Below are 18,554 nucleotides of genomic sequence, written 5' to 3' on the forward strand. Positions count from 1 at the left end.
CCAAACCAATTTATTACATGATCAAGTTTGCAGATTCACATCAACCAGTAATTGGGGAGGTGTATGAGCAAATGGATAGCATGTTGGGGCAAATTAAAGACATTGTTGAGCCTAGAGATACCACCTTGTACAATTATATTCGTGCAGAGGTGGAAAACTGATGGGAAATGCTAAATGCTCCATTGCATGCATTAGCATATGTTTTGACACCTAAATACTATCATCCATCATGGCTTTCAACACCAGCACCTGGCGGGGAAGTAGGAGAAAACCACACCAAGATCAAGAGGTTCACAAAAAATATATGGCTGCATTGAGTAAATTAATCCCTAATGAGGAGGAGGCTGCATTGGTACGAAGACAGGTGAACAACTATATGCTTAACACTGGTCCATTTGGGAGCATGCATGCAATTAAAGATAAAGAGACTTTTTCTTCTCTTGAGTGGTGGAACATGCATGGAGGGGGTACTCCACTTCTACAGACTTTGGCATTGCAGGTGCTATCACAGGTGGTAAACACTTCTTCTGCAGAGAGGTGTTGGAGCTCTTATTCTTTCATCCACAGTGTTAAAAGGAACAGGTTGAGTTTAGACCAGGCAGAGAGCTTGGTTTATGTTCATTACAACTTGCGATTGTTGTCCCATTACTGTGAAGATGCAAAGTCTAATAAAGACCTGTTGATTTGGGACAAGAATCCAGAGGAGCCCAATTTGGAGGATGGAGTGTTGCAATTAGAGCAATTAGAGGATGCTCTTCTCCAGGTATGTCCATTGTGGTATGAATTTTCCAATTTTTCCTTATAAAGCATTTCTTTAATTCATGTTTTTAATTTTTTTGTTAACTAGTGTTTTTTTTTGCATGAATTTTTTGAGCAATTCTAGGATGATGATGATCGTGTTGATATGCCACCCCCACCCCCATCTGGTCCTTGGTTCCTACGTTCCATGGTTCAACACCAACAGCAGGGGGTTCTTCTTCATCAGTTTCAGTGCCACTGCCACAACTTCCACAAGCACAATCTTCTTCATTGCCACCACGTGGAGGCTCGCCGCCACGTGGAGGCCCGCCGCCACGTGGAGGCCCGCCGCCACGTGGAGGCCCACCACCACGTGGAGGCCCGCCGCCACGTTCTCTTTGTGGTGGAAGGAGGAGAGATTAGTAGATATATTCACAATCTACTACTTTTGTCATAGATTACTCATTAGACTTGTAGGCTTGTGAATTTGAATTTTGAACCTTTTTTGTCTTGGCGGTGACCAAGTGACATATTTTGTAAACATTATTATTTGAATTTTGGACATGACAAATGTTGGCAGTTGCTCACTTGCTACATAAATCATAATACGCTCTATGTTTTATGTTTTAGAATATGCTTAAATGTTTTATGTTTTATAATATGCTTAAAAATTTTATGTATGTTTGTAATAGCTAGAATATAGATGGTTGTTGTACATACTAGTAACTACAATGGAATCATGGATGCCATATCTATCTTGATTTATACAAAAATATGCATGCTTTCATATCTTCTACAATTAATTTGGTATTTGGGATGTTTGTTTTGATGAGTATAAATGCAAAAAAATATAAATATATATATATATATAGCAGACGCTTCCGCGGACGCTTCGCTTCCTAGATTTTTGGAAAATGATGCTTCCGCGTCCCCGCTTCCAAAAAACGTCCCCGCTTCATCCAACATTGGTTGGAACCACTCTCAAACATCCCGAGTCATTTCATGGTAATGTTAAAAATTTAAGTAAAAGGATGGAAATGAAAGATAATGAGAATGTCACTTTTACTTTAAGAATTTAACATTATCATTAGGGATCATCTAGGAAATGTCTAGCGAGCATCAAGGGGCACCTTAGGAGTATTCGAAAAGTGCAGTTCCTCACATAATAGTTCGAACTTTCCAAAACAAAACAAAAAACCAAAAAAGCCCCACAGAACCGTCTGAACCATCCACCTACTGTTGGATCCGCTCGCGATCCGCGGTGGATACACGCCTGAACCTCAACAGATCTGCGCCTGATCCTTTCCAGATCTGCGGATCGGCCCCCCACAGATCCAATTTTCTAGGAATCAACAAAAAAAGGAGGAAACGCGGATCTGCGGTTCCACTGAAGGATCTGTATGGGACGCAGTTCTACCTATAGATCCTTGGGGGGGACGATTCCTGCGACACTGGTTCCACCTATTTAATGATGATGATGTACCTTGACCACCTTGTCGAGCCAGCTACACACTTGCACCACACACTTGGAAATTGATTGAAGGCCTAGATGGGCTTTTTTGTCTTGCCATGGGAGGCAAAGGGAGGGCTTGCATCATTGTTTCAGCCCTTACAGATGAGATACAGGATTGATCGATCTACTTGGAGACTAATGAGGATGTTTTGTGCCCCTAGAGCCACTGGGAGCACCATAGGTCATTTGCGTGGAGATTAAGGGGCCACCCCCTTTATCACTATATTTGGAGCCCATCCACTCATTTTCGCACATATTGGACTCCACTAAGCCTTCCAATGGCCCTCCTATCTATTTATTTATCATTTTGGCCCACTTGAGAGGCTTATTTTTCATGTGATGGAGCTATTTGGTGGGATTGTCACCAATTAGGGAGTTATATTGCACATTAGAGACATTTCTAAGGGTTTGTTAGGCTAATTAGACCCATTTGAACTATTAGAGACTCATATAAATACATGACACCTCATTCGTAATTCTCATCATCACTTGGATTTGGATCATTGTTTCTTTTGGAATTTCGCTATAGCTATTGAAGGATGAATTGGAGATTCTTTAATGCATTTTGATGTTTGGGTTAATGTTATTCTATTTTGGAGCTTCTCTCTTGCAAATGTGATGGATGGATATGCTTTTTCTGCCATGTAAGTTTCACTTTTATGCGAAATTTTCATTATATATTTAATGTGTGGAATATTGCATCATGATGTTGTTTGTGCTCTAATTATGCGAAAATCTTGAATCACTTTGGTAGTCTTGATCTATTGCATGTGTTATTCATTGGGCAAGAAAAAAAGAATGTTCCTAGTGGTTGTCTTTGAAAACCTAGCCCTAAAATTCCATTATTTGACAAGTCGAAGTATAAATACTTGTTGTCGATGGGTAGCTACTTCACTAGGGAATCCGAAACTACAATTAGGCTTCTTGATAGAAAAAAACCCTAAATCAATCTTCGAATAGATTAGGCATTGGTCCTAGATCCTTGATGATCACATTAACTTAACGAAATATCATTCTTTCACCTCTTTTCTTCCTCTTTTATTGGTCCCCTAAGGATAAGGAGATTTTCTAGGGCTTGGTACAAAATTTTAGGGAGGATGAATTTTAGGATTTTGTTCAAACAAGTTTCTTCATTTATGTCTCCTCTGGGCATCCTCCAGTTTTGAACGAATTCCAATAGTGGAATTTCAAATAAATTGATGTCCTAACTATCATACCAAGAGGGAACCCTTAAAGCTCCTTTGAGTTGGGGATTTCTTGAAGGTTTGCACTTTGTAGTTCATCATTCAAAACCTTTTCTCTTAACTATAGGTGATCCATAGTTTTAAAAACCGGAACTGGTGACTGGACCAATCCACCTAAAAAAATTGGGTTTCAAGCCGGAATCGGTCAAACCGGAATAGGTCACGTCTAAATGAACCGGTGTTTAAAAAATATATTAAATGACTAGTTTTTAATGAAAAAAACTATTTTTAAGATTTAAAACCATGATTCCAAACTAATAAATACAAGATATGCAAAGTTTGCTCATATATATACCATGTAAAGGTGAATATATCAAAATGGCACCAAGTGCAATACATATCAACGACAAAATATATAATCAATGAGGCTCTAAACGGCCTCTAGAGTGCAAAAACAAAGCCTACAAACTATGAGGCCACTGGCCTACTACAAGTCTACATATATGATAATAGTGATCAACATTATCACTTGAAACTTCTCATGAGTCATCATGATCAAACTTAGTTGGTTGAGTCTCGACTCGCAAACTTTGCAATTGCTTGAGTCTCAAACTTCTCTATTGGTTCAGTGACTTGAGTCTCAAACTTCTGAAGATTTTCCACCCTAATATTACCTACTACTTCATTTGATGCTCCACATGGCTTTACATTGTGAAAACTCCTTAAACCCGGGAATCCCTACTGCAGCAACTGATGATATTTCTCCTACTTGTTAGATTTACATGAACAAGTTATTTGCAGTTTCCCATGGAAAACATTGAAATACATACACTGTAGCCTACACCATTTAAAATAATATGTCGAAACAAGAAACTGAACAATAGAGAAAAATACAACACAAATGACACGGTTGTTTTTGGACAAACATCCCCGGAAAAACCCAATGTGGAAAAATTGGTGCAGCAGATTTGAGGGTTTTTATAAGCAGAAGTATTTCTGAATACAACCTCTGGATGCCTTGCTGGCAATTTGATACAGAGAATATCACTCGGCAGAAGAAATTAGTAAGATTACCTCACTCTATACTATAGCTGATCCGGCAGCTGAACCAACGAGTTACTCGGCTACTTCTGCGATGCCCCTTCGTGGGACTGCGTTAGCCTCTAAGGCATTGTGTCACCTTTGCTGGGAATCAATTTGCCCTTTGGAGCTTTGACTTCAACCCTCCCGACTCAGAACATCAAACCCCCAGCAAAATCTCGAACTTCTGCTTGGAAGGCATTGCGCCGCTCTGCGTGAGGCCTTCCTAGCTCTCCGTGTCACCCTCACTGGGCATTGCGCTGCTTCCTCTACGTCTTTCTCTGCTTCTTTGTTGCGTATTCTTGGCTCAGGTGAAGATTCTCCAACCAAAAATATCTTTGCCCCTCTCTGCATGATCACCACGAAATCACGGCGCTGCCTCTAACTTCAACAATTTGATCTAACTGATCAACTCTCTGTACGTCTTTCCAAATGATCCTCAAGCCTCCTTAAATAATCTTCTCGTTGACATTAAACGGCCCAAATTAGAAGCTAATCAATGGCTAAGATCATTTCTGCTTGATCCTCGTCTTCTTCTAGAAGTGACACCTATCGTTCGATTAATACCCATTAATTATTTTAATTTCCTAAGTTTAGACTTGGGGACCCATTAAAAATAATTAATTATTTTAATAAAACTATCTCTGGGTGGAATTTCCCAAAACAATTTCTAGGTTCTTTGGAATACATGTCCCCAAGCCTCCTTGCAAAATTTGAGACTTAGAGCACATCTGATGCTATCAGAAATCAACACTCCCTTTTAGCGAGGAATGTGCTCTAACAATGCCTCCCACTAAAGCATCACCCTGACTTCATAACATCGTCCTCTGCGTTGTTGATGTCTGACATGCTGTCCACCAACCACTGCGCTGCTACTGCAACTGTACTGTTGTTGACATTGCCACTGTCAACACTACATTCGTACTACATTTCCCTCTGAATTTCTGCATCCGTGCTATTACTTGCACTGCATCTTCCAACTGCCCTTGCACTGCAAACTGTTGTTGCTATTGTATAGTAATGGAAAAACATCCCAAATTATTGAACAAGTGTCCAGTATGATGCATCTCGATGCTGAAGATCTGACTACTGCTAGTCTCTACGCTGACCCTCTGAAGCCTTTGCGCTACTGTTGACTTCTGCTTTGTGCCATCTACATTGTTGTCAACTCTTATCTGTGTTGCTTAGTCTCTGGCGCTACTAGCCACTGCAACTATTGCTCCAACACTCCTTTGCACCATCTGACACGTAGTCCAACCTGCTACTACTGATCTGGGCTCCTATAGCAAGGTATTGATCCGAGAGGTGGGCTCCTCAAGGATCCTACCCATTTGTAGCTCTTTCGAACTACAACTCTAAATCAGCCCACCTCCCTCCTGGAGTAATCTCGGTTGTCATGGCGAACACCTCCTCCTCGATCTTCACGGGTGCAACCTTCGAATTGTGCTTCTCATCTTTGCCCTTCTTTCTAAGAGGACACTTTGTTGCGTAGTGACCCATTTCACCACACCTTAAGCATTTTATCTTCGAGACGTCCTTCTTCTGCCTCCACTGCTCCTATTGCCCCTTGGATGCAAGGGCTACATTCTCTTCCTCCTCCTTGGGCTTCGACCCACTGCTGTTGCTTCCATCAATATTACACGTAACCAACTCTCTCCTCGGCTCCTCTTGCTTAAGAGTTGCCCACATCTCATCCCAATTTGGCAAAGTCGCCCTGTCGAGGATACTCTAGACAAAGACTTGCCACTCATCTGAGACTAAATTGAGGGCCAGTCTAACCAACTTAATGTTCCAAACTTAAACAAACAATGATATATAGAGCAAAAACGATTCTCAACGCAGAAAATTTTAACAAACAACACATGCTCATAAAAACTCTAGAAGTAGAACCAGCTGAGCCATTTTATTAATCAATGGAGCAGTACAATAGTATGGATGAATGCACCTGGGCTTGCCTCAATGGCAAACATGACAGAATCCAGGTGATGAGACAATGATATCAAGTACTGGAAAATGTATGCTCCTCTAATGTTCTGTGCTGCCTAGAAAACTACACTGCTAGATGGAAAAGAACAACAAGAAACTCCACTTTCGCTACTTGGAAAATTCTACAAATTCAGCCCCCAAGCTCCTTGACCAAAACCCACAAAAACCCAGAAATGGTTTGGCCCGATTTTGAACTCCCAAAAACGACCCCCAAAGGCCGTGTGCAATCCCCAACAATTATGCATTGTCTACTACAAAGATACAGCTGGAAACCCCTCTTCCAATGCTCAGACAATTCTGGAACTTTACATCGAGGATCCTTGTCAAAAACCCAGAAAAACCCAGAAATGGTTTGGGCGTATTTTGATGTCCAAAATTCGACCTCTTCTATGGCCCACACCCTCCAAACAACTCCAAAAATACGGCCTGCAAGGAATGACCACAAAGTCCTCCTCCAAGCTCTGAAATGGAAGCAAACACAATTCCAAATATCTGCTCTAACCTCCACAGCAAAGCTCAGTGTCAAGGACTAATACTCTACCCACCAAATGAGCTCCCACACATTGCCCTTGCACAGGCCCAGGTAGTGTGAAAGTCACACTGCCAAGCTAGAAGCTCAATCAAATCCCAAACTCTCCCAAATGCTGACAATCCTCCCTAGTTTCCTCTCCAAAAATCTCACATCAGATCTCCACAGCTAAGCACCGCCAATGAACTCGGCCTCCGCTCCACTGTGTCCCCCAGTAATACGCACAACCTGGAAGGGAATGCTACTACTGGGAATCAAAATGTGATCCTCCTCTTGAAGAAATGAAGAAAACCTTCCTAGCGTGGCACTCAAAGTCCCCCAAAGAAAGGGTGAGCTCTTCGCCAAAAGAACTCGTACTAAACAGCCAGTGACTCGGCTAAGCAGCTCGAGCAACCAAAGAGAAATCGAAATACTCCATTAAGATGAATGAAATGAGGAGAGCTACCTTCCTTATATAGATTTAGTGGAGCACTTTTTCCCTCCTTCGTGGGTCTGTCACTAAGCCATCAATTTTCCCTCTCATGCAATTCGAACTATTGGCTTAGGAAGTGCTTATTTTCCTTGTGTGAGCAAAACCAAAATAACTTACTTCTAACTCCTAAATCTACTAATAAAATCGAATGGGCCCCATCTCCTCCAAAATTGGCCCCAAAATGTAGAAATAAATCATGTTCCAAAATAGTTTAGAAAGGGACATTACACCAACTCGGACCCTTGAGGTGTAGACCCCACAGCTGCTAACTCGTCCCGGGTCTCCTGAAACTTCATGAGGAATGGATCTATGCGCTCCCCCTTCTGCCTCTGTGTAGGTCTTAATTTCTGCTCTAAGTATATCTTCCACTGCTTGGAAGATCCTTGATATAGCGTTGCCAAGGCATCCCACATCTCCTTGGCAGTCCCTCTACTAGCGATGTGACAGACTACATGATCCTTTACTCCATCCAGGATCATCCTCTTGGCCTTCACCATTTCTACTGGTACTTCTTCAGCAGATCTTGATCTGCAAGCACAACCACCACATTGTCAACATACGTTTTGAGAGAATGCTCATCTAGAAGGAATGACATTCTTGCCTTCCAGATGACGTAGTTGGATGCCCCTTCCAACCTGTCCTGATCTCAGCCCACTAGTTGCCATCTCTGCCACAAAAATGTCGAATTGCTCCTCTCTGCTCTTACTGCTGCTGCTTAGCCAATAAGAAAACAGACTTCTTGGCGGGAAGTCTACTGAGGAATAATTCCCTCATTGTGCTTCTCTTCTCTCTTATAATGTCTCTCTGCCCAATAAAACGACCTGCAGAAAAATTGTGTCCCACCATCCCTTCCTCACGCTGAGGCTAAGCGCTGCTCCCTCTGCCACGACAATATTTTGATCTGGAAGCCCTTCCTCCCTGTCTATCCACTCATAGAGAGACTTTCCTCGAAAAATTCAGTCCTCCTAGCTTGGACTGCGCAAACCCTCTCGAGATTCGAACTGCTACCTCCTACAGCTATTCGACCTCCTTCTCTGCTCAGCGATGGGTTCTCTAGCACTGTTCTTCTTGCTTCACCTGCACTCCTCTGATACCATGTGAAAATTCCTTAAACCCAGGAATCCCTACTGCAGCAACTGATGATATTTCTCCTACTTGTTAGATTTACATGAACAAGTTATTTGCAATTTCCTACGATAAACATCAAAATGCATGCACTGCAACGTACACCATTTAAAATAATATGCCGAAACAAGAAACTGAAGAATAGAGAAAGATACAACACAAATGACACAATTGTTTTTGGACAAACGTCCCCAAAAAAACCCAATGTGGGAAATCCAAAGCAAATCTGAGGGCTTTTATTATTAAGCAGAAGTATTTCTGAATACAACCTCTAGATGCCTTGTTAGCAATCTAGTATAGAGAATATCACTCGACAAAAGAAATTAGTGAGATTACCTCACTCTACACTGAAAGTCCCAGCTGATCCGACAACTAAACCAACGAGTTCCCCGGCTACTTCTGCGCTGCCCCTGCATGGGCCTGCGTTAGCCTCTAAGGCACTGCATCACCTCTGCTGGGAATTGATTTACCCTCTGGAGCTTCGACTTCAGCCCTCCCGGCTCAGAATGTCAAACCCCAGCAAAATCTGGTACTTTTGCATGGAAGGCACTACACTACTCTGCGTGAGCCCTTCCTGGCTCTACGTCACCCTCACTGGGCACTACGCTACTTCCTCTGCGTCTTTCTCTGCCTCTCTGCTGTGTATTCTTGTATTACGAGAAGATTCTCCAACCAAAACTATCTTTGCCCCTCTCTATGTGATCACCACGAAATCACTGCATTGTCTCTAGCTTCAGAAATTCGATCTGACTTATCAACTCTCTGTATGTCTTTCCAAATCACCCTCAAGCCTCCTTAAATAATCTTGGCGTTGACATTCAACGGCCCAGATTAGAAGCTAATCAATGGCTAATATCATTTCTGCTTGATACTCGTCTTCTTCTGGAAGTTACACCCACAGTTAGATTAATACCCATTAATTATTTTAATTTTCTAAGTTTAGACTTAGAGACTCGTTACAAATAATTAATTATTTTAATAAAACTGTCTTCGTGTGGAATTTCCCAAAACGCTTTATGGTTTCTTTGGAATACATGTCCCCAAGCCTCCCTGCAAAATTTGAGACTTAGAGCACATCTGATGCTACCAAAAATCAACATACATGGCCTCTTATCCCAGCCAAGTGTTGCTTGAACCTGTTAATACCCCCTCTTTCAATAGATCTTTGGCAATATTTGCAGATCATTTTGCCATCAATCATATTATAATGAGCCCATGTAGTGTTCTTGGCTTTTGGAGGCATGATGACTATTACTTAGCTCAAACTCTCTGTTGTTCCACTACTCCAGCAAAAACTCAACACTCTCCAAGCTCCCAATCAAACTCACAAAAATTCCAATTGACATGTGTGAGGCAAATGAGGGGGGTGAGCTCCTTTTAAAGGCTTGGAGAGGGTCTTTTTGGAGGGAAACATTCCTTATTTTCCCTCCAAAACACCCTAGATGCTTCCTAAATTCCACCGTGTGTCCTCCACGGCCTTGGCAGCTAACCGTCAGTTTAGCACGAAGCCAGCCAATTCAACCATAAACCGGTCAATTTCATCCTAAACCGACCTGTTAGCACCGGTTTTTGTGGTTTCTGGGCGAAATGAGGGGTCGAACCCAGTTTTTCCGCCGGTTTGACTGGTTACCAGTTCAAACCGACCGGTTTTTAAAACACTGAGGTGATCATTGGATGAGCCTTTACCACGGTATATCTCTCAACCCTTAGTCTCTTATAGTATTTCTCTCAAGGGGTTTTTCGTGGAAAGTCACCCTAGCTTCTCCCAAAGCTCACACTTTAATTGAATCTTTCCATTGAATGAGCCATCCTTGCCTCACTTTGAACCCTAGTATAAACACATCAATCACAAGTGAGGGATTTTGGAAGTTTTGATCTTAGGCATTCATCATTTTTTAATATTCCTAAACCCAAGGTCATCCTTCCCTCAAGCCTTTCTTGGAGAGCCCTTCTTTTGCTTCTAAAACAAACAATCTATTATTTGAGCCTCTCCCTTGAACAGGCATTGGAAATCACATTGTGCATCATTATTGACCTCATCATTCTAGTGATTTCCCTATATCGGGACTCCTCCCATCTGTGAAAGTCTGTAAAGAATAGGGGGTATTGACTGAGGTGACAGTGGGTTCCTATCCCATTGTTGCCACTTGATCTAGTAGTAGTCCCTTTGGAACCCCTCCTAGGACCCCTACTAAATTAAGCGGTTACAAAGCCATCCCAAAACTAACTCATACAATCTCATAATGGCTGCCGGAGGGTCTCGAATATGCCAATGTCATGATGCCTTTAGAACAATGTCTCCCTTGGAACCATGTCAAATGCTCTTTGGAAGTCCACAAAGCAACTATAAAACTTCGAAGAGCGGTGACAAGCATCTTCAATAATCGAAAAATGCGATCAATCACCTAGTAGTTTGGATGGAAACCTCCTTGTCCTCAAGCCCTAAGATGACGACTCTCCAACTCTTCATAAGGCCACTAGTCTAAGACTATGGCATAAAGCTTAGAGAATGTATGACCCACCCTGATAGTTTGGTAGTTGTTTGGATAATAACTACTCCTTGAATTGTGGATTGGATGGATACTATAACTTGTCTAGGAGGATGCAGCCTGAACACACCACATTGTTAAATAAATTGGCAATATAGGACTCAAGAGAATAGATGCCATGCCAAAATAGCACTGTAAGAATGCCAAACACAAGTCTTACGTGTTGTAAGAAGTACAAAAACAAAATAAAAAATAAGAGTATAAACCATTGTTTTAAGAAACGGCCGTTTCAAAACCGAAACGGCCAGGTTGATCCGAGCCAATACCTTTTTCTATGACCCGGCCTTTGGAACAATTCGACTGGCCGAGTCAGCCATGACTCGGCCGAGTCATTTAATGACTCGGCCGAGTCATGGCTGACTCGGCCAACTCGGCCGTTTCCGTTATGACTCGGCCGAGTCACAAAAAAACGCCCAGCATCACGTCAAACTGCGATTTAATAAAATTTTAATGGATTTTTAAATTGTTTTTTGGTTGGTTTGGACTCCAAGCAGTTATATGAATTTGCTAAATGATTTTTGGGGTCCATTTCCCCCTCCCAAACCCTATTTAACACACCCAAGTGCTCTCATTCACTCACAGCAATCTTATGCATTTGAGTGAGAGTCTTCTTTGAGAGTTAGTGAGCAGTTCTTGAGCTTGTTTTGGAGCAGCAGTGAGGAGTCTTGGAGGAGCATTGTAGCTGGAGTGAGGAGCTTCTTGGGCAGCCATTTGGAGCAGCATTGAGGAGCTGATTCTTGGAGCAAGCTTGAGGAGGCAGTTTGTGCCTGGAGGTGTTTTTTTTCACCTCTATAAATCTGTTTTTGCTTAGTAAATTTTAGGTGCATATCTAGAAAGCTTAGAGAGTGTTTTTTGTCAAATAAATGAACATTGAATCAAGGTTTTTTTTTTCATTTTCAGATTGTTTGCTTTCATTTCCTAGTCAAAAAATGGCACCTAGAGCAAGAGATCTTGCTTGGGCATATGTTGAAATGGTTGATAGTCAAATGCAATGCAAATTTTGCCATAAGAAAATTAAGGAAAGTCCTGGGGGCATTAATAGGTTGAAACAACACTTGGCAGGGATTAGAAGCCAAATTACCCCATGTACCTCACTAGAAATTGGGGAGATTAGGAAGAATTTGTTGGCCAGCTTTGAGAAATTTAAAGAAGATAAGGCTAGGCAAAGAGACATACAGGCTGAAATCGGAAGGAAGAGGGAGATACAAAAAATGATGGCTACCAACCCCCATTATGATTTTGAGGGTTCTTCCTCTATCTCTCAAACTGATACATCCAACCCTTTCCGATATGTTCCTCCCTCTTTTGGTTCTGTTCAAGATAAGGGAAAGGGTAGAATGAAAAAGGGTGATGTGACTATCAAAAGTTATTTCACTCCCTCCTCTCCATCAGATGCACATGGTCCTGAAGTTAGTAAAACTCAAATGCAGCCCACTTTAGATGACCATTGGAAGAAAGAATTGAGGGAGACTGCTTGTGAGTACATAGCTAGATGGTGGTATGATGTTGATATCCCCTTTAATGCTGCTCGTTCACCATATTATGAGCCTATGTTTGATGCCATACATGCTGATGGAAAAGGCTTCAAAGGCCCTACTATGCATGAGCTAAGGGGGTTTCGTTTGCAGAAAGAAATTCAATCCATTAATGAGTATTTGCAAGAGTTCAGGGACTCATGGGCAAGAACAGGGTGTACCATCATGTCAGATGGATGGACTGATCAAAGAAACCATACCATCATAAACTTTCTTGTCTTTTGCCCACAGGGAACCATGTTTTTAAAATCAGTTGATGCATCTGATAAGGTAAAATATGGCCACTTGTTGTTTCAGCTATTGGATCAGGTTGTTGAGGAGGTGGGGGTGGCTAATGTTGTTCAAATCATCACAGATAATGCCTCTAACTATGTTCTTGCTGGTAAACTGTTAGAAGAAAAACACAAGACCATCTTTTGGACCCCATGCGCTGCACATTGCATAGACCTCATGCTTGAGGATATTGGAAAATTAGATTGGGTCAAAAACACTATAGATCATGCCAAAAGCATAACAAAATTTATCTACAATCATACATTGGTTTTGAGCCTCATGAGGAAACACATTGGGGGCAAGGATATTATTAGGCCTGCCATCACTAGATTTGCTACACATTTTTTGACATTGCAATCTATGCTTTCCCAACATAGAAACTTGCAAAAGATGTTTTCCAGTGATGAATGGAATCAAAGCAATTGGTCTAACAAACCGGAAGGCAAAGAATTGAAAAGGAAAGTCCATGAAGAAACTTTTTGGAGAAAGGCAGCAGAGATTGTGAAGCTTGCTGAGCCACTAGTTAAGGTGTTGCGGTTGGTGGATGGGGAAAGGTTGGCTATGGGCTTCATTTATGAGGCTATGGATCAAGCAAAGGAGCAAATAAAGACAGTATACAAGGATAGAGTGGCAAAGTATGGGCCCATTTGGGCAATCATTGATGAAATATGGAACAATCAACTCCATCGCCCTATACATGCAGCTGGGTATTTTTTGAACCCACAGTATCATTATAAAGCTAAGGAGTCAGGAGCTTTGAGGGGGGAGGTCAGAGATGGACTGGTTGATTGCATTGATCGCATGATCCCATTGGAGTCTGATCAGCTGGAGATACACCGACAGGCCAATATCTTCAGCAATGCATCAGGTACCTTTGGGAAGAACCTAGCAAAGATTGCAAGAGAAGCAGATGAGCCAGGTAAACAAAAATTTCAATTTTCAAATTCTTAATAGTTTTACTTTTTTTTTTAAGTTTGTTAAATCATTTATAATTTGAAAGTTAGATATAATTTGTAATTTTGTTGAGCTAACTCATTACACTCCTATGTTTTTTGCAGCACAATGGTGGGAGGCCTTTGGTGGCCATTGTCCTGAATTGCAAAGGTTTGCAATTCGTATTTTGAGTCAAACTTGCAGTGCATCTGGGTGTGAGCGCAATTGGTCTGTCTTTGAGAGGATTCACACAAAGAAGAGAAACCGTTTGGATCAAAAACGGTTAAATGATCTAGTTTATGTCCAATACAACCTTCGGCTCAGACGAAACCATTTGCTGAACAAAAGACCTGATTTAGATCCCATTGTGTTGGAAGACATTGATCCAACATCAGATTGGGTAGTGGAGAGTCGTCCAGCAGAGTTTGATCCTAATGAGGATCTTGATTTAGATTTAGATATGGAGACATCAGTTGAACTTGAACATGTTGTTCAACTTCAGCCTGTTCAGTTGAATGCAGATCCCAATCCACCAGCCTCAGTCTCACAGCCAGCAAGGACTCCAGTTGTAGGTGCTTCCTCTGCTCAGCCACGACAGAAGCGCAGCCGCATATCTACTCTATCTCAGCTTGCATCTGCTGCAGTTGCACAGCCTGCTAGTGGTACCACTTCTACAGTTGCAGTTGGAGATGATGATGATGAGGAGGAGCCATGGGGCCCCCTGTCTGACTCTGATGATGATGATCCAGAGATTGATCGACATGATCTTGGCTCCTCTGGCAGTAGCTACTAGCCAGTAGTACTGTAGTACTAGTACTAGAGTCTAGTCAGCGTCACAGTTTACTTTTGTTGTAGAGGCCATTTCTAGCCTCCTTGGTTATGTGTTTTTTGTTTTGAGTCTTTGATCATGTATGACAGTTGACTATGTATTGCCATTGGGTACCATTTTGATATAATGGGTTGGTTCATGAGCCTACTTTGATCATATGTTGTCTTCTATCTATATTATAACGCTGTGTGTTTGGAAACATGAATGAAAATCTTTAAAATTATGTTTAAAATCTTTAAAATTATATTTAAAATCTTTAAAATTATGTTTTTTTTATAAAAAAAATAAATATTTAATGTATTTTTTAAAACGACCGAGTCATTGAAATCGAGCCGCCCGAGTCATTACCGTTTCGGAGTCGGAGTCGAAGTCAATCCTCAGCCGAGTCGGAGTCGGAGTCGGAGTTTTAAAACTATGGTATAAACCACTTAAAACAAAGGATGAAAACACTAAAAAGGAATACAACACTATCAAAATTAAAGATGCAACACATTTTCATAAATGTACAAAATATTCCCTATGTTACTCAAGATCTTCCATAAATAAATTTATAATCCTTATTCCATTTCAAACATTTGGTCCAATGTGCAAACTGAACCTCCGGAAATGAAAAACATGTATAAATTATGTGTGGAAACGAAGTCATCTATTAAACAACAAGAACAAAAGCAAGAAAGGTAAGAGAGATGAGCAAGCATTCATAATGGGAAGCTATTGAAAATTTGAGGCAACGACAATCTATAATAGCTTAAAGTGATTTATTGTTTTAGAGACCATAGTCTTCTATATCTAAATATGATCACAAAATATACACATTTCAGTAAGCCTTTTTCTCCTTTCATTGATCAGATTTAGAATGAATTGTGATAGATATTAGACAAACATAAAATTCATCATTCTAATTGTTTTAAGCATTAGAAATTACTTTCAGTAGCTTAGTGCCCTTTACGGAAATGAAAATGAAGCTTTAAGACTGACAACTATACAGAGAGCAGCATGGACAGGCCCTGTGAATATGAATATTGGGTAGTCTTCCATGGTCATTCAGCACATACCACATTAAAGCCTCCTTTGGATGAAGATGGCTATGCCTAGTTCAAAGTTCGGAAGACATGTTAGAAGGCTTGAATTATGGGCATTGTTTCTGTACAGAAATTTTGATTTCTTTTTAAAGATTGGACCAGTTACTGAGATTTTTGAATCAGTCACTGATGACATTTTTTTTTTGTTGGCTTGACCCACGGGGATTTGAACCTTGAATCACATGGTTTACATAACACTTCATAACACGGCAATCACCAGTTGAGCTGCCCCAGTGGGTTCACTAATGACTATTATATATGTAACGCTGTGGATTGAATTTCTCCAAATATTTGCATGCAAAGATAGCAACATCAGGAAGAAACCTGCAAAGAGAGCAGCAGCATCAAATCTCAAATAACACATTTGCCTGTGAATGAATGCAAAGAAACGTAACTGACACATTTCCAAAGTAGTGAACATGATGTTCACACCCTTCATGTCAGAAAGAAATGTCTTCAGAATGGTCTTTACCAATTGTTATATTTTCTTTCGGAAGGGACAAATCAAAATGTGGGAGCAATAAATGTAACAGAAGAATCTGTCTGGCTGTGGTCTAGTGGCAACTTGGAGTGGCTGTTGTGATGAAGACCCAAGTTCAAAGCCTGGTGGGATGCTCCTCCTTTGCATAGGCTTTGCCAGTTGTGGCTATTATTGTAGCCTCCAGGCATTTGGGTTCAGTCCACCCTTGTTAAATAATGCTGATTACATTGGTTTGCAATGTGCATACTTATCTATAGCCTTATGAGTGGTGTTGGCTGGAACTAATGTCATTTAAGCCGATTTAGTACACGCAACCTCACTCGTACCTACTACAGTTGCATTGGGTACAACCAAGATTTTCCAACTGGTTTACCATCCAAAAAAACATGAGCAGCTTCCCTTTAAAAGAGAAAAAATGAAACAGAAGTAAAAGAGTGTATCTTATTCCATAGATGAGAAGCAATGCAAAGTTATCACATAGAGCAGTAGTATCAAAAGTTTTGTAACTATTTTATTCTTCAGATATATGTATTTTCTTTAGATATATGTATTTTCTTCAAATATATGCATCATATCACATTGAATAAACTCAAGCCTCACAAAGTCACTGTACAATGGCATAGCAGTAAGAGATGGAAACCTTCACACTGTAATCATAAAACCTCATTAATTCTTTGGAGGAGTTTAGGTTGGAGACATTTAGGAACTCTAAAAATGAGGGATTGATTAAAAAGCAAATCAAATAAGAAACGTCTGAGATTCAGTAAAGATGTACCTAAACACCATTGGTTAAATACTATTATACTTTCTTTCTTTTGCACTTCTCTAATGGATAAGTAAAATTAAATATTACTGAAAGACTGGTTGATAACAGACTTGAGAGGTAAAAGTAGGAATATCACATTTTTCTAATCAACAAATTTGTGAAACATTTATCATTGCAGCTCAATCCCGTAGAATGGCATGAACAGAAGATAAATTGCAGCAGTAAATTTCATAATTAAAATTGCCAGTACCTCAGTGGTCTGTTGACAATCAGAAGCTTCCCTTAAATAAATTCCACGCATGTTAGAACCTGTATTCAAATTTCAGAATCAAAACTCAGAAAAGGAACAGTGAACACACCTCCCAACAACTCAAACTTTGTGCATTACTCTTAGCAAGTCATATTGCCCGCCTCCCTTATGAGGTTCGGATGGCATATGTCCCCGAATCATACATTTGCTCCTCAAGCATACATGGCTATTTTACCAAAATCATCCAGTCAACTGGTACATACGTAACATCTACATGATACTATTTGAATGGCTATTACATCATGATATAAGCCTCACTGGTTCATAAAGACAAAATCATACATTGAAAAACTGCACTTAACATCCAGTATTGATATGACTAAAAAAAACATACTGAGTAGCAAAGAAATTTTCAATGCATAGAATTTATACTAGTGAAATCTATGTCATATGAAACTGGAGGAAAAAGTATGCTGGCATCTTTGTTGATTTACATTTCTTTAAAAACCAATGAAGTCAAAAAAGGAACATTGTTATTAACTTATTACACTATATGCCCATAGTTAACTAAAAATAGCCAAACAGAATAAAGATAGTAAGCATAACAAATATACAAAGAGAGTAGTCAAAGCATCTCTATCCAGTGCCTAAATGTGATATAAACCATGCTACTAATCCAAGAAACGAAGTATAAAAATAGTTCATAGTGTGGTACAGTTTGAATTAATGTAATACAATCTTCTTAAAATTACAAATCTCCTATACGACCTTTACAGAAATAAATTATCCTCTGAAGAATGATATCATCTACCAAGGAATCCTCTTAAGCTGGAAATGGATGAAATCTCATTGCATTGATCTAGGAAACCACTTATCACCTACACGAATTAATTGGTCTTATGAGCCAGGAAATGGCCTCAATATAGCTTTAAATACCAATAGTTGGGAAACCACATAAAAAAAAAATGAAAATATAACAATACTATCCTTTGAAATCCTTCTTATTATTTCAGGCACCACGTCAGTCATGAAATTTATTTCACTTACACAGGAAGCATCCTGGTCAGATTTTATTGTGCAGGAAACATCTTGGGCAGTTGCCTTAAAGAACAAACTAGGCCAAACATGTCTACGGCAAGTGAAAAAAAATAGAATGGAAGTTGACATCAAATGCCTCCGGGCCTGCCTCCCTAGACAGTGCTAAATATGCACATATAAGGGTAGAAGCT

The 18,554-nt window shown here is 40.3% G+C and overlaps 1 protein-coding gene across 2 annotated transcripts in view; it reads right to left on the reverse strand.

Moving 5' to 3' along the window:
• Positions 1 to 18,554, reverse strand: part of TPP2 (tripeptidyl peptidase ii) — a 531,975-nt gene that overhangs the window by 375,373 nt on the left and 138,048 nt on the right. For both annotated transcript variants that reach the window (XM_089443702.1, XM_089443703.1), the window contains one exon: positions 17,326 to 17,384. In XM_089443702.1, coding sequence (XP_089299828.1) covers positions 17,326 to 17,384 — 59 coding nt within the window. The remainder of the gene's footprint in view (positions 1 to 17,325; positions 17,385 to 18,554) is intronic.

This window comes from Pinus tabuliformis, chromosome 9 (genome assembly GCF_031772625.1).
Source record: "Pinus tabuliformis cultivar Carrire ecotype Pingquan chromosome 9, CPIR1, whole genome shotgun sequence".
Taxonomy (NCBI): Eukaryota; Viridiplantae; Streptophyta; class Pinopsida; order Pinales; family Pinaceae; genus Pinus; species Pinus tabuliformis.